Source organism: Cotesia glomerata, linkage group LG6, assembly GCF_020080835.1.
Source record: "Cotesia glomerata isolate CgM1 linkage group LG6, MPM_Cglom_v2.3, whole genome shotgun sequence".
Lineage (NCBI taxonomy): Eukaryota > Metazoa > Arthropoda > Insecta > Hymenoptera > Braconidae > Cotesia > Cotesia glomerata.
Window position 1 is genome coordinate 2,132,232 of NC_058163.1, and position 26,313 is coordinate 2,158,544.

The 26,313-nt window shown below is 30.6% G+C and overlaps 2 protein-coding genes across 11 annotated transcripts in view; one reads left to right on the forward strand and one right to left on the reverse strand.

The window, feature by feature from the left end:
- Positions 1 to 3,891: 3,891 nt before the first annotated feature.
- The window catches only part of LOC123267506, a 28,783-nt gene continuing 6,361 nt past the window's right edge, over positions 3,892 to 26,313 (reverse strand). Inside the window, exons 3-5 of one of the 4 annotated variants that reach the window (XR_006510051.1) lie at positions 9,977 to 10,115; positions 4,078 to 4,358; positions 3,892 to 3,930 (exon numbers count right to left, since the gene is read on the reverse strand). Coding sequence is in view for 1 of the 4 variants with exons in the window: in XM_044732176.1 (XP_044588111.1) it covers positions 3,905 to 3,930; positions 4,078 to 4,513 (462 nt within the window). In the remaining 3 variants the exon portion in view is untranslated. Of the gene's footprint in view, positions 3,931 to 4,077; positions 4,706 to 8,004; positions 8,146 to 9,710; positions 9,887 to 9,976; positions 10,116 to 26,313 lie in introns of those variants that run through there. The other 3 variants (XM_044732176.1, XR_006510053.1, XR_006510052.1) reach the window with 3 other exon arrangements.
- The window catches only part of LOC123267474 (protein grainyhead), a 31,552-nt gene continuing 10,065 nt past the window's right edge, over positions 4,827 to 26,313 (forward strand). For 2 of the 7 annotated variants that reach the window (XR_006510047.1, XR_006510046.1), the window contains exons 1-4: positions 4,827 to 4,986; positions 6,412 to 6,619; positions 7,281 to 7,999; positions 23,155 to 23,556. Coding sequence is in view for 5 of the 7 variants with exons in the window: in XM_044732119.1 (XP_044588054.1) it covers positions 6,554 to 6,619; positions 7,281 to 7,999; positions 23,155 to 23,556 (1,187 nt within the window). In the remaining 2 variants the exon portion in view is untranslated. Of the gene's footprint in view, positions 4,987 to 6,411; positions 6,620 to 7,280; positions 8,000 to 22,268; positions 22,302 to 23,154; positions 23,557 to 26,313 lie in introns of those variants that run through there. The other 5 variants (XM_044732119.1, XM_044732116.1, XM_044732117.1 and 2 more) reach the window with 5 other exon arrangements.

Genomic DNA, 26,313 nt, shown 5'->3' on the forward strand with positions numbered 1-26,313 from the left:
AGAGGGGAAATAGTAATTACAATCTCACTTATTGGTAATACAAGCAAGTCCGCAGACAAGTTAGTGGGCGTCGGTTTTCTTGCTCCTGATTCAAAGCAGAAAGCAGAAAGCAGAAAGCAGAAAGCAGCATCCCCTTGGTAGCATAACCCACCAATCTACATATATATTTTATACATTTCATGTCAGCTTGTTCATTTTTTTCTTTTTTCTTTTTTATTTTTTCTTCTCTCTCGTTCTCACGCAGTATCACAATCTATCTGGATCTGCTGATGGTGGAGTAAGTCTGGACGGGATCTCGATCGTTGATATCACCGCGATGCGGCTGATACTTGTAGCACAGGCTCCAAGTCTTTATAAATACAGTCCGTTCTCTGTTACAGGGATTATTAATTATGATCAGGCATGCGAGACGATTCCGTGGGGCGTCGTTTCCAAGAACTCTTTTTCTCTTTCTCTCTTTCTCTCTCTCTCTCTCTTTCTCTCTTCTGCTACCGATCATAACTCCCGGTGCTCTCGATATATATATCGGCAGGGTGCAAAAGTATACTTATAAGTTAAACATCCTCCTTGCCTCCTCGGTATCCATCGTGGCTCAGTCATTTATTGAGTGTCTTTTAAACTCTGGCGGCTTGTAAACAAGAGACTTCCCGAGTGCTCCGATTTACGACAATCTTCCATCTATTTAAAACCAAATTAACTTCTGCACATCCAAAGGCATTCAACATATCCTTAACTCTTTACTTTTATCATTGTTATTATTATTATTATATTTTAGTAAAATTAATAACCCGTTTATTTATTTTCATTCTGAATAATCAAATATTAAAAATATTTGAGATTATAAATAACAGGATTTACTTAATTAACTATTTAATTAACCGGTAGGTATAATTAATATATTTACCAAGAGAAGCAATAAAAAAAGATTAAAAAATTTTAACTAATATAAAAATAGTAAAAATGTATAAATAATTGACGGGGATAAAATTAATAGTACATTAAAGTTACCATTAATAAATTTTATTTTTAAACTTTTTAACAGAGTGTCGACTACATCACCAAGATAATATACTATTTCAGAGAACCCGTTCACCATGCTGCAGTTTTCCAACTTAACTATATAATATTTCCTTTTAATCGCCAGCCCTCGGGATTTATCGAGTCACGGTTACCTAATGTAAAATACTATAGACACGCATAGAACCTATTTCCACGCATACATGATACTTATATGTCTATAAATATAATACGCATAGCAAATCTTCTTATCTCGATGATGCTGCCGCTGCTGAAGCTATTTTTCTCTTTTTCTCGTTTTAATAATAATAATCAGTTATTTTTATTTATTAGAACCAATAAGGAATTTCAATTTTATTTTTTTTTTTTTTTTTTTTTTTTTTTGAAATAATTAAAGTTCATTTTTTTTCAACCAAATTATTTAGTTACATATTTAGACCCGAAAAAAATTTATTATTATTATTATTAAAAAAATCTATCAATTTAAATCTAGGTATTCCTTATTAAAATCATTAATATCTTGCACCAACACGCTTAGGATAGAATAAGAAGCATTAACCACGCTACTTAATCACAAATAAAATTTATAGTCTTCAACAAATAAAAGGCAGGCCCCGAAATTTTCCAAGTTTCTAAAATTGGAAAATCTTATCCGATAATCCGCTTTACTTAATTGTAGTAGCACTTGCTAGGGTAGATTTAAAATTTTCCCCATATATGTATAGATTCTTTTCTCTTATTATCCCGTTTTAGATAATTTTTGTGCCTCGTAGCTTGTAATCCCGGGGAGGGCCTACTCCACTCGACATAATAACACGTCTTACACTAGACATCTTATTGTTAGTTGCGCAGGTAAAAGATTGTAAGGACAGGACCACTAGCGAGTAAAGCATCTACTAGGGAGAGTAGGGAACATTTTTCGACAGGTGTATCTCCTTTGATCTACACAACTATGCACCTTCCCTTTTTTTCTATATATATATATAATAGTTCAGGTCACTAGAATCTTTTCAGGCGTTAAAATTCTGGGCAGTACACAGATATATATAAGACTAGACCCAATACTGAGAATACCAACTACCCACGAATTTTGAACCAACAGACCGATTTATTTTTTTTATTTTTATTTATAAAAAGACGTCATCAAAGTCACACTGATCAGGCTATTGTTGCATTAGATATTATTTTATTTCAAATACAACCAAAACAAATCAATAAAAATCATATCAATTCGATTTGGTTAAATTACAACATTGAAGAAAAATTAATCAAAAATTTGCAACTTAACGTAACTTAATTTTCCAATTATTTTTCAGCCTATAAAAAATTACTGAAAAATAAATAATTTCATCTTTTCTCACTTCTCTTTAATTAATAAGAGGAGTGTATTATTTTCTGAGAGTAAATGACGCGTAAGATCTTTAACATTGAGGTTAAAACTGAATGAATAAGTACTGGCGATTGAAAATAACGCTGTAGGTTGAGAACCGTATCGCGGTTACCGCGGAGGCTCTAAAGTATGTATTATAGGCACTGTACTACGTATACACTCACAGTATCTGATGGAGGATGAACAGATATAAATATATATATATATATATACATGTCTGTGAGTGTAATGTAATGTAATGTAATGGTGGGGTTTAAAATGCTCGAGTGTTTTAAACTCTATATATAAAGTTTAAGCGAATGAGATCTCGAGATGGGAGATGGTGAGTCCAATGACTGGATAGGCAATGAATATATATCATACATATATATACATATGTTTATAAATATCCTTTTAAATAGGATACTACTGCTTAATACTCAGGATAACATTATTTTTTTGCATTCTTCGGTGATTACCTCCTTCATTATGATTTATTTAATTATTTATCAACAATATACTCTGATATTCATTTTGTTTTTGACTCTTTTACCATTTTAAAAATTTTTAATTAGTTTTTATGTTTAACATTGTTAGAAAATTTTGTTTGTGCCCGTGAAAATTGAAAATAAAGGTTGAATAATTTTTTAAAATATCCTGGAGCAACATTCGACACGGCTAATAAATATAATGGAACAAAATATTTTTGTTTTAATTTTTATTGGAAATTGTTAAATTCTTAAACGTTATAAAAATATTTCTAATAATTGATAAGAAAATTCATGGGATTAAATACTGTAATCAGAAAAACTTTATAAAGAGAATTTTTAAATGGTCTAATCCACTAATATATTTTTGTTTGATACCAGAAAATTTTGTTTATTATTTACCGGAGTTATTTTTTCGAATAAACTTATCCAGAAAAAAATTATATCAACAATTTATTTTTTTTTTAAACAAAAATAAAAAATGGTTATTATTAGTTGGATTTTTGTTTGGTTCTAAATTCTCTAAACATATTTGATTTTTTATAGTGGAAAAATATTCAAATAGAGAATTATAACAATATTTTGCAGACGATAAATGTCTGGAAGAAATCGAAAACATCTCCATTGACTGAGAAATATATATCACAACCGAATATAAAATTTTCCAATAGCAATCGCATCTCTTCTTACCAACAACCCCTTCCACAAACCTCATCTTATTTCTTATTTTTTTATTTTTATATTTTTTTCTTTTTTTTTCTTTTTTTTCTATCTCTCTCTCTCTCTCTCTCTCCTTCATTCTGGACTTGAGGAGTTTCAGGTTAGTCTTCGACCATTATACACGTAGCGCTTCAGGCGATTCTTCTCTCTATCTCAGTATCCCATTTTTCACATCTTCCTTTTTTAACTTCATCATTTGATATTTTATTTTTATTCATCATCATCCTCTTTTATTTTAGTTCCTCAGAATCCTCTGCTTCTCTTTTTGCCCTTCTCCTTGGAATTAAAAATTTTTTGCATCCGTCCAACATCAGAAAGCTGCCAACTTGATTAAAGCTTGAGAAAAAAAAAAGCCAACATTTATCAGAGTAACATCAAGGACCAGGTGCGTTATTAGTCACGAAATTGAAACTGCAGAGATTTTGAAATTTGAAAAAATAATAAATTTGTAAAAGCGTAAAAGTGCGTTGGTAAGTAAATTACCTGGGAAGCACTTTTGGATCGGCTTAATTTGAGTATCGGTGTAGCTGACCGTCGTCAAGCCATGCTCTGAATGGTGGGAGGCTGGCTTGGGTATCTCAGATTCAACACATGCAGGTAAAGTTTCTGCCCAACAAGTATCCACACACTGACAAAGAACCACTTGAGTAGTGGAAGCAGGTAGTAGTAGTGGGAGAGCACAGGTGAGACAGAAAAGTTTATCTCTCTTTAATATTACATTGGATCCCCTCGGAGTGGGATAGAGACTTTGGTCCAGTAGGCGGCTGCAAGACAAGAACAGTTCCTTTAAAGCTCTTAAGTTAAAGCAAGATACCTTTATGGTACGTCGATATAGGTATAGATCACTCTTTTCAGACGAAGACGGTGGGTGAGAAAGGGGAAAAAGGAACTCTTGGATGCTGGGAGTCGAGGCGGCCATGTTGTTCTTCCAGAGAAGAGAACTCTGTGTAGTGTGTACGCGACGACGTTTCGCTTCCGATTATTCATTTTTAACTTATTAATATTAGTTTACACTATTTTAAATAGTATAATAATAATTGTTTGTTACTATTTTTGTTGTTGTTGCTTTGATAACTATAGTGAATTTTGTGCTGATGGTTCATTTCGATTTTGAGGATGCGTGAGAAGACAAACTGTCTTCTGTGATATTAAGTGTGTTTTTTTTTTTTTCTTTTTTTTTTTTTACGGTGTTTTACGTATATATATATATATATATATTCCGTATTAATTTTAAAACATTTATGGTTACTATGATTTATCAAGTGGTGTGGTGGAAAATGCGATGATTATTATTACGGACAATGTGATTCGGTAGTTTTTTAGTTATCACTTTGGTAGTTTGTAGTTTTCAAATTTTCATCTAATCATCACTTCACTCCTGTACACATACACGTGAGTTATTCTTAACTTTATTTTTGCTTTTTGACACTTTTCGAAAAACCAGAAACCACAAACATCTATTCGAGGCATTAAAATCACTTAAATTGCGTATTTGAGCCTTTTTAGAAGTATTTTAGTGTTGTAATCATGGTAAACTATAAAAATAAACAAAATTATCCATTTTTTCCTATTAAAAAAAAAATTTTAATTATTCATGGGTTTCAATGTTTTGATGGATTTTTCATGTTTATTCTAATAATAATATGGACAAAAAAAAAAAAAAAAAAAAAACTATAAAAATGAAATAAAAATATAACTTTTATCAAAATCCATCTAATTTAAACATTTTGCATTTCTATATTTTGTCTTTTTCAACGAAATAAATGAAAATATATAAAAAAAAAACAAAAAAATACAATGAAAAATCTGGATTCCACCTGCTACTTCTGAGCGTTGGGAATCCGAAATCGAATTCTCAAGCTCCAGAATAATATCATGGCTCCTGCTTTCTAAGAGGTTTCTCTGTGGAATATTCGGACAAACGGTTACAGCACTTTCTACACCAGAAAAGCCCTTGAACACTTAAAAAATCACTTGCACAAACCGCGAACCGGATGACCTTGATGATAATTTCTAACCGAAAAGCACAATCTCCATTTAGATGGAAGACTCAAAAGAGATTTAGATTGTTAGAGAGTTGGTCCAGTGTCGATCTATGAAAGACAAAGTTGTTGTTTCAGACGTTACTTGACCGTGTTTAAGAAGCAAATACATCTAAGAGCGTAGTGTAGAGTAGCCAGGAGGGCGCGAGGGCGTGCGGCTACTTGAAATACAAACGGAGGTGGGTCCTTTGGAGAATCAGGTTAGACCGGCTGAACCTGCTCCATCTTACCTCCTCCTCCTCCTCCCTGGTTGCTCTTTAGATGCTTTTGCTGATGTTATAGCGTATCGAAGCTTGCTACTATTATACATTATCCCAGATGGTGATGCTGATGCTGATGATGCTGATGATTCTTCTTTCTTTAGTCTCAAACGGTTCTGTTTAAACTCTGTGATGCTAACCTCGTCGTGACCAGACACCAGACACCAGACACTACCAGACACTAACAGACACTAACAGACACGCCAATTCTTATTTCCCGTATGGCTACTTAAAGTTGCTTGCCAGGTTGGTTGCTGGATATCAACAACCAACAGAAGAATGAAACTGGCCTGCTCTTCTGCTGGTACACACCACTCTTCCTTGTTCTCTCATCCGTCAATGAGTTACATGAATGAAATTATTATACTTTTGTTTGCATAGTGGTTTCAAGTTCTGGTTTTTCGATTTACGATCCTTTTTTTATTTTTTATTTTTTTTTTTATTATAACCAACTGTATTATACCTGTTTGTTATGCTTCTGGAATTATTCCTGGAATGCTTCTGCTCTTTAAAAGGTACAGGTGCCCCTCATCAATTGATGTGCCATAGATATACCAGCTCCTGTGATATTTAACCTGTTGCATTGCCTGTCTGACGCTCAAGTCAAAAATCATTTAAATTGCTAGTACTGACTAGTATTTTTTGACTCTGATAAGGATGTCGACTTGCACTGACGACGCCGATAACTCAACTCTTCATATACAGGACACCACCATGTCCCCGGTATGTATTTTATTTATTTATTTATTTTTTTTTTTTTTTTTCCTGTTAATCATTATGTTGTAAATCACGTCATGGGCATTCTTATCGCCAGATCTTATAACGCTGGTTATTAAAATTCTCTCTGGTATAAAATAAGCCAGTTCATTAATAATGAAGAGTATGTAGTGATCCGAGACACTTAATTAGCATATTGATTTTTTACCTTTTTTAACGAGACAGTTTTGTTTTTTACATTTTTATTTCAATTTAGTTATTTTTTTTTTGGTTTAGTTAATTTCCTATAAGGCTTATAGAGACATTTTTTAGAAAAAAAAAAAAAAAAAATATATAAATTTAAGGCGCTGGAGGCTATTTCATAAGAAATTTTGGGCGACAATCCCTGAAACGTGGTTATTAATTTTAAAAACAGCTTGAACTTGGAAAATTTAAACTTTATTAAATATTTATAATAAACCCATATCAGTAGCTCACAAAACTTATTTACTATAAAATCTTTTTAAATATTTTTGTCGTATTATTAACTACTGCGGTGCTATGATCATTTTCCTAAACTCCATGGGGCGCCACATGACAACTTGATTGTCTCTCGAAAAAATTGATTTAAAAAAAAAAAAAAAATAACAACTTAGCCCTGAATAACTTGTTAATATCTGATTGGTAGGTTCAAGAAGGACCGATATCTCCCGCGTCATCCTGTCTGAGCAACCAAAATCAAAATGACGAAGTGCTTTTAGCGACAATGCAACCAGTCAATGTGATGGATCTCCACGAAACAGAGCACATACACCACAAGTACAATCAGCACCACCAGCAGCGGCACCACCAGCATCATCCGCACCATCACCACCACCACCACCACCACCACCATCACCACCAAGAGGAGGAGGAGGAGGAGGAGGAAAACGGTCGTAGTCCTCAGTCAAGTCCCTCGACAGGCTTAGGACACAAAATGATCGACTTGATCTATAACGATGGCCAAAAAACCGTGATGTACACCCACGACAAAGAAATAATCTATGAGAGTGAAGCAGATCGGGTCCAGGTAGTCGAATATCCTCCTCCGAATCCTTCACCATCTCCACCAGCGACCCCTCAATCGACGCGAAATCTCGTAAACGTGAGACACGCGGTAACCACCAACGTAGGAAATACCGCGACCCTCCACCTTCATCACTATCCCCAGCTTCAGCTTCATCAGCACGACGAAGATGACCTTCCTCGAGGAGCAGCACCTTCTGGTGCTGTCAATGGAAATTCTGTTCCTACCAATACTACGACAACTGTTTTGGTTTTGTCGGAACTTGTCGCTGCTGATCCGTCGACCGCTTCTGCGGAACTTGGTTTAACAACTTCTGGACCTACCGCAACTCTTCGTACCGGGTGAGTTTTTATTTTTTATTTTTTATTTTTTATTTTCACTCAAGACTCGGAGATGCATGATTAATAAATGTTATTTTTAATATATTCCACCTACCCAACGGCTTCACTTCAAACGACGCTCCTCCTCCTGCCTGATAGTCGATACACTGTTATTATAAATATTCAAACGTTAATAACCATTAAAGTTTATGAACACGATATTGACGATAGAGAAAGATGTAGAATGTATTATACGTGATGGTGTCTGATGTAGATAAATGCTACAGTAATTAAAAGCCTATGGTAATTATCGGGGATTGTAATCGTGTTGGTATCAACCAATAGGAAATATTTTATTCATAGAAAAAAAATTTTTTTACTGAGAAAAATGGTTTTCTATTGGTGAAAATGATTAAAAATCATTAAAAATGTCTTTAAAAATGTGTTGAGAGATTCATTCAATTAAGTTAGAAGAATTTTGCGCGCTTACCGACGCGTCATATTCCGTATATTACCAACAGTCAAGCGAAGATAGTTGCCAAATACTCTCTGTTTTTGCGTTAGACTTTGATTAATCATTTTTTAAACTAGTTTTTTCGATATTGCTAATAATTTTATTTTTGTTAAAATTATAGCATGGTAAACTATTGGAAAATAATTTTTAATATTGTTAACCAGTCAATCAGAGATACATTTAGTATTAATTATTAGGTTTATGTCTTTGCTGGAATTTTCATAAAGCTAATAGTATTGTAAATCCCAGACAATTATCTCAAAAATATTGTAATAAAATTTGTAACAATTTATGGAACCGCCAGTCATAAAAGTATCCACAAAAAAAAACCTTGAAATATTAATGTTAATAATAATAATAATAATAATGATTGAGTCAGTATCAGTGAATAACAAACAACATATATAAATTTGAATATTAACAAAAAATTTAAAATAAATACCGTCATCATTTTAAAAGTTTTATTAATCAACGAAAACTAAAGACATCTTATATACATATAAACACAACTGATGTGTGAGAAGACTAAAGTGAAAGGGAATGTGAATTTTCGATAGAAAAAAAAAAAAAAAAAAAAAAACTTTTAAATTAACAGCAATAATAAAAAGATCCATCGGATTATTACTGTTTCTGTTTGACCGTCTCTATATATACAGTCGTTTAATCTTTTCTCTCTTCCCCTTGGTTTTATACACGCGAATCACAAATACCAAATCTTTTTTTTTTTTAAATAAAAATAATCATAACGACAATAATAATAATAATTATTATTATTATGATTCTATGCTCAAGCTTTTTCTTATTTTCTTCTTTTATTTGTTTTATTTTTTAACATGCATTAACAGGTATATATATATATATGTGTATAGACGGGGAACTATCTCTTTTACACGTGTATTTAAAGACGTCATAAGAAAAAGAATCAAATTGCTGTCGACCTTCATCTACAGTATTTTAAAAACTTAAACTGCTTAAAAACGTTCAACCAACATCGAAATTTTATTTTTAAATCGTTAATTTTTAAATTTATCTTTTATCTTTAAACATGGCGGAAAAAATATTTTTAAATATTCCTGACGAGTTCAAAATAAAGAAAAAAATTTTCTACATCTTTTAATTGGAAGAAAAAAAATTTTTTTGAACTGAAATTTTAAATTGAAAGATGATAAAGAAAAGGGAAAATAAAAATAAAGAAAAAAAATGAAGCTTGGGTTTTTAAATTACATTAGTCCAAGTGTTAATAAAAAAAAGGTATCTCCCTTTTGATTTCATCCTTGACCGCATCTCGCCCCTTTTTAAATCCCCTTTGCATAGTACCCGTCAATGTTTTTCTTTTGGTGGTCTTAACTTCGGGTAAATCTCATTGGACCGCTTATTTTACTGTTTTCTCAAAACTTTTTAATTTTTTTGTCTTTGTCATTATTATTATTATTATTATTAGCGAAAAAATTGAGCAAAACTGAAAACAAAATGTAAAAACTCACCTGACATCAGCAAGAATAAAATTTATTGGTGTCTTGATATCAATGGACGGTTCAGTTGAGAACCTGGCAAATTCTTCCATTCCGTTCCATTCCATTCCATGGGTTTGGAGCTCTTCCATCCATGTGATTCATCGTATACCTAAAATAGAAATGATCATCGTGATTACGTTTTTTTTTTATTTTTTTATTTTTTTACTTTATTCCGATAAAATTGTCTTTTAACTTTTAACTAAGTCTTAGAGTTTTTTATTTACAAGTTTTATTGTAAGGATGCTTTAGAGTTTTAGTTTTATGTGTTTTGGTGGATTTTATGTTCTCAGACTTTTTTATTTTTGACTTTGCTTTCAAGAAAAATTTTTTCGAAAATAATTACTCCAATTATTTTAATCAACTGATAATATTTTTTCTAAATTATCCTTAAAATCTCGTTGACCAATTGAAAGATTCTTATAATTTGTTCAGCAAAAATTTTAATAAAACATAATTTCCACCAATATCTAAAATATGGAACATGACATACATAGATGTCGCGACAGTAAGCGCGCGAAATTAATTAAAAGACGCGAGAAGAACTTTTTAATATTTTAAACATATCTAACGTTGATAAAAATTATTTGCTCACTTTTTTTTAATCATTAGTAATGATAGAGGAATATTTTTTCTATTAAAAATGATTGACATCTATGATTTAAATTTTTTAACAATCGAAAAAATTTTTCGAAAGAATTATGGTAAAAAGCATGAATGGCTGTTAATTTCAATTGTACGCCATTTTGTGACTCTTTTTATCTCTGTATGACAACTCTAGCTTATAAAAGAAATATGATATATCCTACCGGTCGTCATATCCGGTTAATTCTAACCTCCATCCATCTTACATCTCACATTCAACATCTTGCATCTTACTAATTTTATTTCATCCCATGAATTGCCTACAATTGTCCGGCAAAAAGTTTAAAACTTGCAAATAATAATAATTATAACGATACATTTAAAAAAAAAAAAAAAAAAAAAAAAAAAAAAAAAAAAAGAAAATAAAAATAATGTATAAGGTTGAAAAAGGAAATATCTGTCGTAATCCAGATTAAAAGCTCGCTTACTTTTAGATTTTTTACATTATAATATTAACTCTTGTAATATGTCTCTAAAGAGAGAACGAGACAGTCTGCAGCAAACTGGGAAATAAAAAAAAGAAATTCTGCTTTCTCTCCGCGTACCTTTTATACAACCCGTGTCTGCCCACGGCGCGAAATCCAGACCACGCGATTTAACCTTTTTTATTTTTGTTATTTATTAAAACTTTAACAAATTATTTATTTATTTATTCATTCATCAATCCATTCAATACCGGCCTGGCATTTGGTATTTGGAATTTTATAACTAAACAGTAATTAAATATTATTTATAATAGAACTACCAATTATTCGTCACCTTATTTTATTTTAATTGTATTTAGAATGTTAATTTATTTAATTTAATTAAAAAATTTTCGGATTAATAATAAATGAATATTTATTTAAATTAATATGATATAGAGTTTATTATATCATTTAGTGTCAATAGTTGTATATAGTATTTCCTTTTGATATTCAAAATTTAGCCCTTTCTGAGTCGAGAATCGGAATTAAATTTCAGTAGCAAATTTCTATTATTGACAGGTTTAACGGCGAGGCTCGTAAATTAATAAATTAATATAAAATATCCGGATGAATGATGATGATGATTATTATTATTATTTAAATGGAAAGATAAATAAGAGCCGTCGGGCGTTAGAGGTGCTGGTTAGAGGAGCTTGTGCTCATGTTGATGTTGATGCTGATGAAAAGAGTCAGGCATATAAGCAAGCAAACGACCTTCCGTGGAATCTGGACAACCTGTCTATCCGGCCTGGTTGAGTGTAACACAAGTTCCGAGTTGGTACTCTTGGTAAGCAAGATAACTATGTTAACCAAATAACAACAACAACAACAACAACAACAACAACAATAATAACAAACTACTGGAACTACAGGATGAGAACTATAGAGTTGGTCCAGGTAGTGTTTACGGTGAAGCTTTTAAATAAACCACCCAGACTAAGAGACCCTTGGATAATGTTGAGTAACTGGAATTCGTTTTTGAAAGTCATTAACCGGTTAGATTTTTAACCACCTTCAATATTAAGTGATATAATACATTTGCGGAAGGACGATTCGGATGTTGGTCAAGTCTCGGAAGAAATCATTTGTATTTAGACATTTATTCGAATTTTAAATTGGTCAGTTATATAGTTCTGGATATTTTTTTTTAAATTATAAATTGTTTAGTTTTAAAAAAAAATTTACTTTCACTAAAATCAAACTATTTTGAAGTTTTAAAAAATCTTGTTTGTTGAAAAATTATCTTTATCGACTGAAGAAAATTTCCTCCGGAATCAAATCACAGAGTAGTTAGACTGTTTCTCCACAACGTCGACAGATATTAATGCCAGTAAATTACGTAACTGCTCTAACTATATATGAAAATGGTGTTTTTTTTTTTTTTTTTGTCAAAAGCACGGTTTTATTTTTTTTTTTTTTTAAAAAATAACTTGAACTGTCTAAAAAAAAAAAAAAAAAAAAAAAAAAAAACATCTTTAATTAAATTACAGCAAAAATTTCTAATAATTTTCATTTTCAACATGTTTCTTTTTAAAAAATTACCAAAGATTTGTTTTCAATTTCTGGTACTTGAAAATTAATGAAGAAAAATTTTAAATTAAAAAATACTCGATATATAATTTATATATTGTATATCGAGATATAAGTATGTATATATTGTAGTATGTTAGAAATCTCATAGAGAAAAGGAAGTGTGCCATGTCTACACCATCAGCCAGAGTCCCTCTAACACCTATTCGCTTGTCTCTATCAGTGTTGTCCGCGTGTCTCTGTGTCGCCGGGGATAAGGAGCTCGCGAATCAGTTCGCTTGGGGTCCATGAACGGGTGGCTGGCGCACAAGTGATAAAAAAAAAAAAAAAAAAAAGAGAAAGAGAAGAAATATTCCACGATAAAAAGGCAGCCCGCGCTTGAGAGAAACACCGGGAGAAAAATATGAGGATCATGATGGTGATGGAGAAAAGAAAAGGAGAGCAAAACGGAGACAGGGCGTGGTCCATCCAGCCTTGCTCTTACTTATTATTATATTTATTCCGAGCACGTTACTAAAGTATATATATATATATGAATAAGCGGGGGCAATAAAGTTTCATTTTTTCCGATAGTTGATTTTTTTTTTTTAATAGTTATTTTGTTGATTTTTTATTTTTCGATTCGATCATCGTCATTGAAAGATTTTTTTATAATAAATTGAAACTTTTTCACCGAGAGAAATTCGGTTGCAATAATTGATTAAATAAATAATTTATATAGTTTGTTTAAAAGAAACACCGGTATTATTATCGCGATAAAAAAAATTGAATTAAATAAAATAATAAATAACGAGCTCTGGGAAATCGATACGAATTTCACTGATTTAATTGATCATCCGCCTTTTTTATTGTCGTTTTCACAAGCCATCAAGAGAAGCCAGATCATTTTTTCACCATTTTTGAAACTTAGAAAATCGTGGCCATTAACGACTTAGTTGGAAATAAAAATTTATCGAGATCTTGGTCTTACTCTCGGATATTATTATTTCCTCTCGAGCGTTACCATTACTATACAGACGCACTCCACCGTTTGCCGAGCTAAATAAATTCCAATGTCCATTTAATAATATTGAGTTGGATCTTGAATTGTTTCAGAGTTTCTAATGCTTTTTATATATTTTTTCATTTATTGGCTTATTTTGCCTTGAATTATTATCTGAAAGCCGATCTGACTTATTATTTTACGGGACATGTCACAGGTTTTATAGATTTATATTGTTATCTGATTAGTTATGGTAGTAAAATTTTTTGGAGCTTTGACAGCCCGATTGTAGAAAAATTTTATGAGGAATTTCGACACTAACACTAACGTTTCACTTTTATGATATATTTTATAAATTAAGATCCTGGAATTTTATTTTTTCCTAATATTTGGAAAATCTGATAATTCATTTCTTTAACAAAGTCATAATCAATGTTAAGGGGAGAAAAACAATTGACAGGCAATATATATAACAATCAACAGTTGATAGTCAGTAGTGACCTACCGTTTAAAACAAAAAAATTAAAAAAAATTAATAATTATTAAAAAATGAGTATTTTTAATAATATATGTACCTATATATTGTTGTGTGTTGATGATAAAAAGCGGCAAAGCGTTAGTTTATGTAGGATACAGTGGCTGGGTGCTCTTATCGGATTGTCACGTATATGGTGGGGTAACGAAAGAGGCGGAGCAATATCGTTGCTCTGAAGGCGAATGAAGAGACATACACTTACACTGATACTTACATTACGTACATACGTATCATTCCTTCCTTTATACAATATAAATATATATATATATATATATATATATATATATATATATATATATATATATAATAAAATAAAATAGGATAAAAAGACATGGACATACGTGTCCTGCGCACGCACTCGCGGACACACGCATGCGCGAAGTACCTTTTACGCACGCAACCGGTGGCACACCGCAAAAGCTCACACTTACCTGACAAGATGTAAGTTTTCAAACTGGAAGGTGCCACCTCTGCACAGTCCAATACAAGACACCGAACCGGAAAGTCATATACCGATACACTATATATTACTATTATACTGTACAATACTGTGGTCCAGTTGAAAAAATCCCGCGCTTTTCATTCCAATTATTTTTTTATACAATTAATGTATTTATATGTGCCACTTATCACACGTGTATTCAAAACATCTCAGTGAATTTTTTTCATTTAAACAGTGAATTTTCATGTGACCATTCAAAGTTTTATAATTTTACCGATTGTGTCCTCCGGAGATTTTCCGGTTTGTCCATCATACTATATAAATATATCTGATAAGGACTCTGATGTGAAAACGATAAGCGCAATGATACTCCTGTGCTGTGTCCATCACGGCGAGGAGTTAACAAATTTACTGCAAGCACAAACTAACACACGGATTTAATTATTTTCCACAAAAGTAAGTTTCAGTTTTTTCGATTTTTCGATTTTTCGATTGATAATTGGTTCGAATTTAAAAAAAAAAAATAAAAGGGCACTGTCCCGTGATAGAAATGGTGCTAATTGCAATACAGATAGAGCGCCTTTTTACCAGGATGACCGGACCCCGAGGGAATAATTAGCATTATCGGTGTGTAATTTTAGTAATAAGTAGCTTCTTTGAGACACTGATCACTGACATGCCAAAATGTTACCATTTTTGGTAAAAAATTTGTCTTACAATGTGTCCTTAGGGTTTTAATGGTGTTTCTGGTAATGTGATATGGTGTAATTAGGTTAAAACATTCGGGAAATCAGGTCGGAAATAACGAAATTTTGATGCGAAATTTTTGGTAAGGAACTTTTACGAATTATAATTTTTGTGGATTGTTTACGAGAATTAAGAATTTAATCTGTTTAACATTAGTGTATACAGAGATTGTATTCTGATAATTGGATGTTGCTAATTTTAAAAAATAATAAAAAACCTTAGAAATTTTTAAAACGACAGTGATGTTCTGTGAATAATTTAATAGATTATTTTCCTTTAAAATCGCGTTCTTATAATCAATAATAATAATAATGATGATCTTAAAATGGGGCATTTAAAATATTTTTGGAGCAGACGATGAGTAGATTAGTCGGCAAATGGGCGATCAAGCTGTCAGCAAATGCAGAAATGCCGGCGGGTTGAATATCCACAGATATAAATCGGCAAAAGCGTTAGGGGGTTGCAAATTTCCCATGGTCAGTACGACCTTATTGTATAAATTGTATAAACTAACTGTGACCTCTGAAAAAATAAGGTATGCACTTAGTACCTCGTCCGTGGGACACGTCCATCTTCATCTTGTTCTTTCTCGCTGTTGGCCATCCAACTCGGGTATTGCTTTATTCCCGAGGTTCCAAGTGAGACACCAGCTATAATGGTCTATTATAGTAAAGTTTCACCCTTTTCGGCTAAACACCAAAGATGACCCTCAGTCTGGGTTGGCTTTTGCATTTTACATAACTATCCCTAAGTGACCTACTGGACTTATGGACGCTCAAAACTCCCTATTCAAATATCAAAGGGTTAGAATCCACCGGTTGTGTCATTTGCATTCCATTTCGCTAGACGCTCACTATTTTTTTTTTTTTTTTTTTTTTTTTAAATATTTTCATCATTACTAAATTCTCAGAACCCTCTGCTGTGTTTGGTCATATTATTTGATAAATAATAATAAAAAATATTCTTATAATTCAGGCAATTGAAATCTTATTAATTTCAAGAAAAATTCATGAGGAAATTTTATTGCAAGCTCTGAAAAAACTTTATGATAAAATCATAAAATATAATTTTTTAGTATCTTCAATATTTTATTCCTTACACGGAAAAAAGAAAACTCGAAAAATTACAGTATATAATGCGCAACGTAGCGCTTCATGATGAAAACTCGAAAAATTACAGTTTCAGATTGTAATTATTACAGATTTTATAAGAATTACATTGTAGAATGTAATATTTAGATTGAAAGCTCTGAATATTAAATTAAAAAATTGAATTTAGAAAAATGTTATTTCAAACTGTAATTTTTCTAGTTTTGATTACGACGGTACCGATTTTACATTTTATACTGTAATTTTTCGAGTTTTCTTTTTTCCGTGTAAATATAATGATATTAATAATAATAATAAAATTTAAATAAAACCACAATTTAATAAAAGTCAACCCACTGTGATTCTCACAAAGCCCTATTGAAATAGTTAATTTTAATTGGAGTAATAGTAAGATCGTATTTGTACAATAATAAAGTAGGTAGCGCCGTAAAATTTAAGCATATAAAGTCGATACAATAATAATACATATAATAATCGAGCGTAATAGCACACGGTACTCAACGGGAGGCCGTTTTTGTTCGCTGAAATATTTTAAATGCTTATTAATCTACATTAAAAAAAAAAAAATATTTTTAATATCATTAGTTTATTACTTAATTTATAAAAGTTATTTATATATGTTTTAAAAAATATTCCTGTTTGTGATTCGCAATCAATTAACACATTCACATATATTTATATATTTTAATGAAAAGTCAAATGCCACGATAATGAAACCTATGATATTACGACTTACGACGTAGTTATATTTAGTTTTGTATAAATTTATAAATGATTTTTTTTTTAATAATAATTATTCGTAATGATAATGATAATTGTAATTGTTGTAGGAGTGTTGATAGAAATAGATAGAGTTTGATAGTATTGGTCGTCGATGCGGTAAAGAGATTAATTATTCATTAATCTACCGTCCAATATCATATAGGTATATCTATATTGTACAGTTATTATAAATGACTATTATTGTTAAATAAGAATTTCAAATGCCAGCCGTTGAGTATATTAATTTTTCACCTTGCCATTTTATTAAAAAATTGTTCACTTATTTATTCCAATAATAAATAGTTATCGATATTTCAATTTTCATAGAAATGTAAAAGTTTAAACAACAACTCGCAATTATTCTTTCTTTTTTTTTTTTTTTTCTATTTTATAATAACGCTCGACATTTTCGTAATTATAATATGCAAATGTTGCAATCGATTAATATTGCTGAATTTAATAATGTTATTGCCTTTTTTTTTGACTTTCTTTTGCATAATAATTACTTATAATTAAATTTCTTAAGGAAACATATCCACTCTAATCCAGTCTCTGCTTTACCGAAATTTATCTCCTCTATTATTTATTTGCTTATTAGATATAAATATGTGACTCGTATGAGTGATCACATCAATCAGAGCTTTTAATTTTTAAATTCAAGCATCTTTTTTTTTCCCCACGATAGATTCGCTTTTTTTTTTTTTTTTTTTTTTTCGGTAATTTAAATTTTCAAAAGTTCAAAAAATAAAATTTTTAAAAGTAAATGTGAATGTAATGAATAATAAAATCCATGAAAATAACAAATAGTTACATGGTTGGTATAAAGGAACCAGGAAACGAATAGATTTGTGTACAATTGTAAACAGAAATGCCATGCACAGGCATTATCCATATATTATATATGCATATAGTATATATGCGTAAGTAATATTGTGTTGTGAATAGCTTAACGAGCGATGATTTGTGAGTAGAGGCAAGATGTGTTGAAGAATTGTAAAAACCAACTTGATAGTCCCTCATATTCCTCATATTCTTTAATTTTTTCATCTTTATCTTGTAATTCTTGTATTCATACTTTAATACATTACATCTTTATATATTATTAGAGATTTCCCTGTTAAATCTTGGGGATTTAAATTGACAGCCAGCATTTACTATTTTTACAAAAACTTTTTAAATGTTTTTCATTTCTTCAAAGGATATTTCAAATATTTTGCATCTACGAAAAAAACAAAATCTTCATCAGGAAGAATTAACAAAAAGTTGTTGAAACGAAATTGAATACACTATCGGCAATGTCTATCTTTGATATAGATATTTGAATATATAAATATATAGATATATCCCATGGAATGGGCAATAGAATAAATGATCAACCGATATTATCGTATTGTTTGATCAATACTTTAGACCTTAGACTTAAAACAAAGTGTATGTATATAAATGCAACGTCTCAATTTTCGTTGGGATACCCTTTCCCTACATGGCAACCTGTTTGACGTTATCAATTTAAGTATCTACCAAATTTTATGACTGTTCTATCTTAATGACGCTTATATTTGTTTTATTCAATTTATAATCATTATTATCATTGAATTCAAAAACTATTAACTTATTATTTTAAAATATACAAATTTTTTAATTGACTAAGAAGATTTTAAGAAAATTAGAACAATTATTTTTATGTCTTTGCTGGGATTTTTATATAAAGCTTAATAAAGCCTAATCAGGTTTGAGATCCAGTAGGGGTTTTTGTAATTTTGAAATTTTTTCACAAAGTTCTCAGCGCCCCGGAACAATATTTTTGAGAAACCGCGTTTTTTAACGCTTATTAAAATTAATAACATGATAATAATAATGGTTATGACTAAACATTGTTAATTTAAAAGACTAATTGATGATATAATAAAATTTGTATAATTAACTGATCTTACATTGTAACGCTAAGAATAATATTTAACAATGGTAGTAGAGTAAAGGAATATGCATAGAGGTGCAAGAAAGTGTGAAAAAGGATAATAATATAGTGTTACTCAGAATATTCTCGGTCTTATACACATATAACACATAACATATATCCATAGAGATGAAAGATGAATGGCATTGTATTGTAGATGAGCGTAATAGTAAGAGAGCAAGAGTGAAATGAAAGAGTTTAGTTAAAGTATGTAGAGGTAAAAAAGGAGACGAGCCACGCGCGAAGGATACCTCACCTCACACTGGGATATCTCACCTTGTGTTCATTGTACTTGTTACATTGTTACATACTATACATTCATATACATACATCACATGAGTGTACTTCTCTGTCCTTCACTCAGCATCCCTTCACCAACTAACTTTTTTCTCCCATAATAATATTCTCCTTTTATTATTGTGCTTTACTTTTTATTATTCGGGTTTTGCTTTTCCGCACCTTGGTCCACCACCTCTGGACACCGTGGGGGGTTGCCAAAAAGGTAAATAAACTATTCAGCACAAAAGGATTTATAGAACAGAGTATCAATCAGTATTCTGTTTAAAACAATTCATTTTTCAAGTCATTATTTTTAATTGTTAATATCATAATGCAATTTTTTTTTTTTTTTTTTTTTTTTTATTTTTATGATTAAATTGTCCGTTAGGTTCATTTTAAAAAGCATTGAAAACAAGAAATTTTTTCAAGAGCGCTAAAAACTTGAAATCCGAAAAAATCTTATCACGAAAAGTTGTAGGGAGTTTTTTTTATCAATTAAAAAATTATTTTTGTTTATTTATTACCAAAAAATAGTAATAATAATAATAAACCTTGTCCAAAAATTTATTAAACAAACCAACATTGAGACATGTTTTTATTGCGCAAGTAAATTTAGACAATAATTTAAAAATTTAAAATTTATCTAAGCATACGTCGGCTTCTCTTAACTAAAAACGTGACTAGCCTAAAAATATTTTTATTGCTGAATATATTGTTAAGTACCGAGTTTTTAGAGAAAATATTAACAATAAACGATGAGAAATAAGAGCAGAAAGGCCTCCAAAATTTTAAGTTCCAAGACACTAAAAAATAGCTATGCTAATTTTTTTTATTATTGTACCCCTTCGGCTGAACTTCAAACTTCACCTGCGCATCCGGTTTTATGTTCTTTTCTCTTACAATATACTAATTCTATTTATGCATAGATTCCCTTATATACAAGCACACTCGTACATACGTACATACGCACATACATATACATATCTACCGGATTTTCTTCTTTCCGGTAATGCACTAAACGGAAATTAATTAGTAACCTAACGGATTTATTTTAAAAAGTATTAAATTTTTTTTTTTGCCAATTAAGTCTGTAAAAAAAGTAATAAATGATATGCAGGATTTAATGTTCATTTATCATGTTACATGACACTTTTTGTTCAGAATTTTTCAATAGATTTAATTAATCTGATGTTCAGTCACCTATTTAAATATAAATTTACGTTATTTATTTTTTAATTTTAATAAATAAAATTTTATTAGACTTTGTTACTATAATTTCTCCACTGTTAATTCACCTCTGCATTACCGCGACATTTGACTCTTACCCCTTCTGTTACCTATTTCTAAAAATAATTTTTTTATTTTTCTCATAATAATAATTAATAGTAATATCACATATTCGACACGTCAGAGCATTCGTCCCTTTTTAAATTACTAAAAACACATCCACATTTATATTATTATTTACACATACGACATATTTACATAAATAAAAACACATGTTTTAACTCTATCTCGTAACTCGTAATCCTTTATTTATAGTTTAACCACTTGCATACCCGACAACAATCTCTCTTAATATTCCTCCCGAGTATTATCCACGCGTATAAAACATGTTTTGATTTTTAAATTTCAAAAATACCGCGAATACCTCTTGCTCGCCGATACAAACATTAATAAACGTCTATTTGTATACGTAATTTTAAAACAAAATAAAAAATATCTTCCTCATATTTGAGAATAAAGGGAGAAAATTTGAATTATTTAAATTTTTGGCCTAAAAAATTCAACGAAATTTGATCCGGTTGTCAGTAAAAAAAAAAAAAAAAAAAAAAAAAAAAATTTGATTGATTCGTCGACAGCAACCCTTCACATTCTTACCCTATATATTAACATGTATTCATATTTATGGGAGAAAAAAAATCAAATATTTGCTCGTGGCAAATTTTTAGACTTTTTTAAAATATAAAATTGATAATATACAGTTATTGTAAAATTTATTGCTATTTTTTCATTAGATATATACTTAAAGCGACGATGTCAGCGAACGAAAATTAACACGTGACAGTGAGAAGTATGAACGCGATAGAGATATAAACTTGGGTGTATTTACAGTTTAATTGTTTGTATGAGTGGTAAGTATGGTCAATAATGATAGTACTGTGTATAGTGTTATATGAGGTTAATGTAGAGGTAGCTAGATAGTAAGCCAATGTGGATAGGAGATAATTAACGGAAGGATGATAATGTTATTTGTTGTATTTTTTTATCAGGTCTTTTCCGTTTGGACTTATGGGTTGTCGAGTACGATTTTAGGAGTTATTATTCTTTTATTTGTATATTTGTTTTTTTTTTTTTTTTAATTTGATTAATCAAAATCAATTTATATTTAACGTCAACAAATAAAATTATAAAACTTATCGGTAGTTTTCAATATTTTTAAATAATTATAAGGAATCTTTCTTATGAAGGGTTAAATTTTCTAAAAAAATAAAATTTTAGTCAATTTTACCGTATCTTTAATCCTTGATAAAAAATTTTTAAAACAAAGATTCCAATTTCTACTGTATTTTATAACTGTAAAATTTTTAATTTATTATTAAAAATAAATTATTTCATTTTTACTTTTCTAACCCTTCAATTTACTATCCAGTCAAAATTCTTTAAATAATTCCATCAGATATTTGCCAATCGAGCTCTCTCGAATAGTCACGGAACTCTCCGAGCGTTAAAACTACAGTACATTCTCAATATTTCCAGTTTTTAGGTTAAGACAAAGTTAATTTTATCAAAATAAACGCAACTTTAAATTAAAATTATTGCGATAAAATTTAAAAAATGAGGTAAATATTTCCAAGCTTTTATAGAATTTTTATAAAACTGTATAGTAATTATAATTATTAACTTGACTAAATTTTGTTGATAAAATAGATAGAATGGATAATTTTAATAATATTTCAATGAATTTAAAGCAGCGAATAATAAAGATTGCGAATTTAAATCGTCGAAAAAAGTATAAATATAATAGAATTTAAATAAATAAGAGAATTATTTCCAGTGTCTGAACAGACATTCCGTTAGACATTGATGTCTATGAAGACGATGATTATTTTTCATCGAAATGATGTACCTATGCAAACATAGGAAAGAAAAATATTTGCACGGGATTCGCGGGAGCTCATTATCGGGGTGACTATCTTTGTATCTTAACTATTCCTTTTTTTTTTTTTCTTCTTTTATATTTCTATGTATGTAATGCGTATTGTATATCTGTATAGATGCTAAAGTATCTCTCCACTTGGTCTTTGTTCATCACGATACATCAAATATATGTATGTATATTGTAGTGAGATTTTTTTATGGCAAGACGGTTATCCAGGTGCGTGTGTTTTAAATTTTATAAAGGGAGATTGATTCGACATGCATAAATTAGAGGCGATATGTTAAAAAAAAATTTGTACGTGCCAGGCACCGGGAATTTGGATTTAGATTTTTTTCGGCAAAGATTGATAAATAGGATTATAAGTTGATGAATTTTAAGTTAACTTTTTTAAATTCATTGGGATTTTTTTTTAGAAACATTATTTAAGTTTCTTTATCTAAAAATTGTTTTTATTTATTTTTATGTAAATATGATAATTTTTAATAAATAATAATAATAATAATAATAATATATAAATATTTTATGTGTTACAGTAGACGTAGTCGTTCTTCATCAGACTGCGAATCAAGCGTGGTTGGCGTATCAGAGCAGTACGGGACGGCAGTAGGCCGTGAGTCAACAGAGGAAGAGGGTAATCATCATCACCAACAGCATCACGAAAACCAGGTTGACCCTGAGGACCCAGAAGAAGCTTCAAAACGTGTCGCTGCCGTTCAGGTTCAAGTCCAGGGCATGGAGGGCGACTGGAGGGCGTACTGCGAGCATCCGCTTTCAGTAGCTACCGCGGCCATGCTCAACCTCCAGCAGCAGCACCAGGTCTCAGCGGTTTCTGGACACCCTGACGAGCAAAACGTTCCCTACGTCTACGAATACTACAAGTTGCCCGAGAAGTCTTCTGAGGTTAAATTACCGCCAACTCACGAGTTATGGTCAACGTAAGTTTTATTTATTTTTTTTTTTTTTTTAAATATTATCTCAAGCTGAAAATGTCACTCATTTTTTATTTTCTATATGTTTTTTTTTTTTTTTTTTTTATCGAAACTATTCGATCATGCAATGACGTAGGATGTTGTCTAGACGACTCGCTTACCCGCGTAGGCATCAATGCATCGTATCCAGAAAAAAACCCTCCACAGTATTTAATATTTTTTATTATTATACGCAGCTTTACTTGTACACCTCTCGGTTTTTACAAGGCTCATTCATGATTCCTCTTTTTCTCCTAGCTCTACGTTTTTTTTATTTCTCATATTGGACCTCAGCAAGTCCCACCCGACATTTCATTTCTACTTTTAATTTTTGCGGCTGTGGACTGACTTGTGCTTTCTGTAACGTATTCACCCTGAACCTCGCCTTCTCAGGCTGTTGGAACAGAATCATGGGGAAACCACAGAGAAAATCCATGATAGTACAGTCGGAGCTAGGCTAAGTCTACAGTGATTGATAAGAAACTCTTCTTTTATCGACCACTGGAGCATTAGGCCCCTCTCCTAGTGTGCAGAGATCCCTCGCGCTAGCCAACGCTGACTAAAGTGGTTACCCATTCAAGTTGTTGCTTAAATGTGTGCCGCCCGGCTATCTCTGCCACTTTCAAAGGCTGGCAACGTAACGTAACGCACATATTTTTAATTATAATCACTGAAAAATATTGGTGCGTGCTGGGATCGAATCCGGGTCCCATTCTTTCGAAAAGCGAGCACCGAGCCGACCAGGCCATTGCCAGCCTTTTTTCCACAGTATTTAATAAAAATTTCATTTATCTTTTTTAATTATGGTAAAAAATTTTGAAAAATTTAAAAGTCCACGACTGATAATGCTCATTGAATTTTTAATAAAGTTATACTCAACTAAACTCAATGCGTTATTATATTATATGTAAAATAATAAAGAAAGAAAGAAAGAAAGAATGAGTTTAGTTTTTAATATATATTTAAAAATAAAATAGGTTAAACTCAAATTGGTTTGAGTTGAATTTTTACGGTCGATTTGTTGGGTTTGCAAACTCGAATCTCATTCGCGTGTTCTCAATGACAACGGTTATTGTATCCACTCATACACGCTCACAGAGACACATACACACATAGTATAATAATAAAATGCAATATATATAAATATATATTAACTAAAACGGATGCTGAGGCACTAGGGGGGTTGATATATTTTGGGTTTATGCTTATGCGCTCAAAGTTTATTTACATCTCGTTGGTGCTGGTCTTAGCTGCTGCACCCCAAGCAATATAAAATAAAATAAAATAAAATAAAATAAAAAGCTCCAGCGGTAGTTTTTGATTTATATCGCTCGTTTAGCATATTTTCTAATTTACTCTTTGAGAAATTTTTATCTTCCAACCCGACCAAAGTCATATATTTTTTTTGACAATAAAAATAGTTTTTTGCCATTACAATGACAATTGTTACTTGTATATATTTATCCGGGCGTTTTAACATTTTAAGTTACAGGGCTTAATTATCTCGCATTCCGATCTTATCTTTTTGTATCTCGGGTCTGGTACTCAAACTATAACTATAACTATCAACTATCAACTATCAACTATCCCATGCCCTTTTTTAATATCACTCTATGCTAAGCATATTTGTCAGGTAACCGATCAACTTTTAATTGCTAATTTCTGGTGAATATTTTACAGTAGGAAACAATAATTATTACTAAACATTAATCCAATTTATATTCAACACGTGACAATGCCAAACGTTACAACAATATCACCGTAATTTAAATATCAAATGTGTATCAAAATTTCTTTTTTCTATTAATTTCAATAAATAATATTGTGCGGCAAAAAAAAAAAAAAAAAAAAAAAAAAATTCATTAAAATATTCGCTTACTTATATAATTTTAGCCTCAAAGTTTAAGTCACACTCTAACAAACTGTAATAAAGTATTTAAAGTTAAAAAAATAAAAAATTATTACCGTAGTTACATTATACAGCATAACAAGTTACGTTTTACCTTTTATTTTAATAAAATTCTAAAGAAACTAAAACGGCATACGACAAAGTGTCTCACGACAAAATGTAACACGATCTCTATGCTCTGTTTCACCTCATAGTCATCTCACGTCACCTTTTCTTGTCTCTTGTATACTGTCTCCGTACAACCGTGTACAATTCCCGGTCTGGTGCATGCCGACAAGATACTAATTAAATTATTTAACTAAATAAATATCTCGAATGTGAACCTCGGACGGCACTTGCGCGTTAAGTTATCACCAAACTACCGGCAGTAAATCACAATAAAGACTCCGTGATACGTGTCGGGAATAAAATGTAACACTTTATTGTTTTATTATGCATATTTTTTTGTTGTTGTTATCGTTATTGTTATTTTTTAAATAGTTTCTTCCGTCTGTTTTGTTATTTTATTTTATATGTTATTGTCGTCGGCGGTCTGATATCAAGCCCGTTTCATTTTATGATGTGACACTGCACGAAAACGAGGATCTTTGTCAGAGTCAAAGGGCATTCGACCATTTTATTTGAAAATTTATACTTTTAGTTTAGCTCATTTACCCTTTAAAATTTCTAGATTTTTAAAAAATGATTAAATTCACCCTAAATATATTTTATTTTACATTTAAATGGACCGAGGAGTATTCACAGATACTGTCTGAAGCAAGAAAAAAAAAAAAGAAGATTTTTTGCTAAAGTTTAAGTTTAATTTTTTTTTTTAT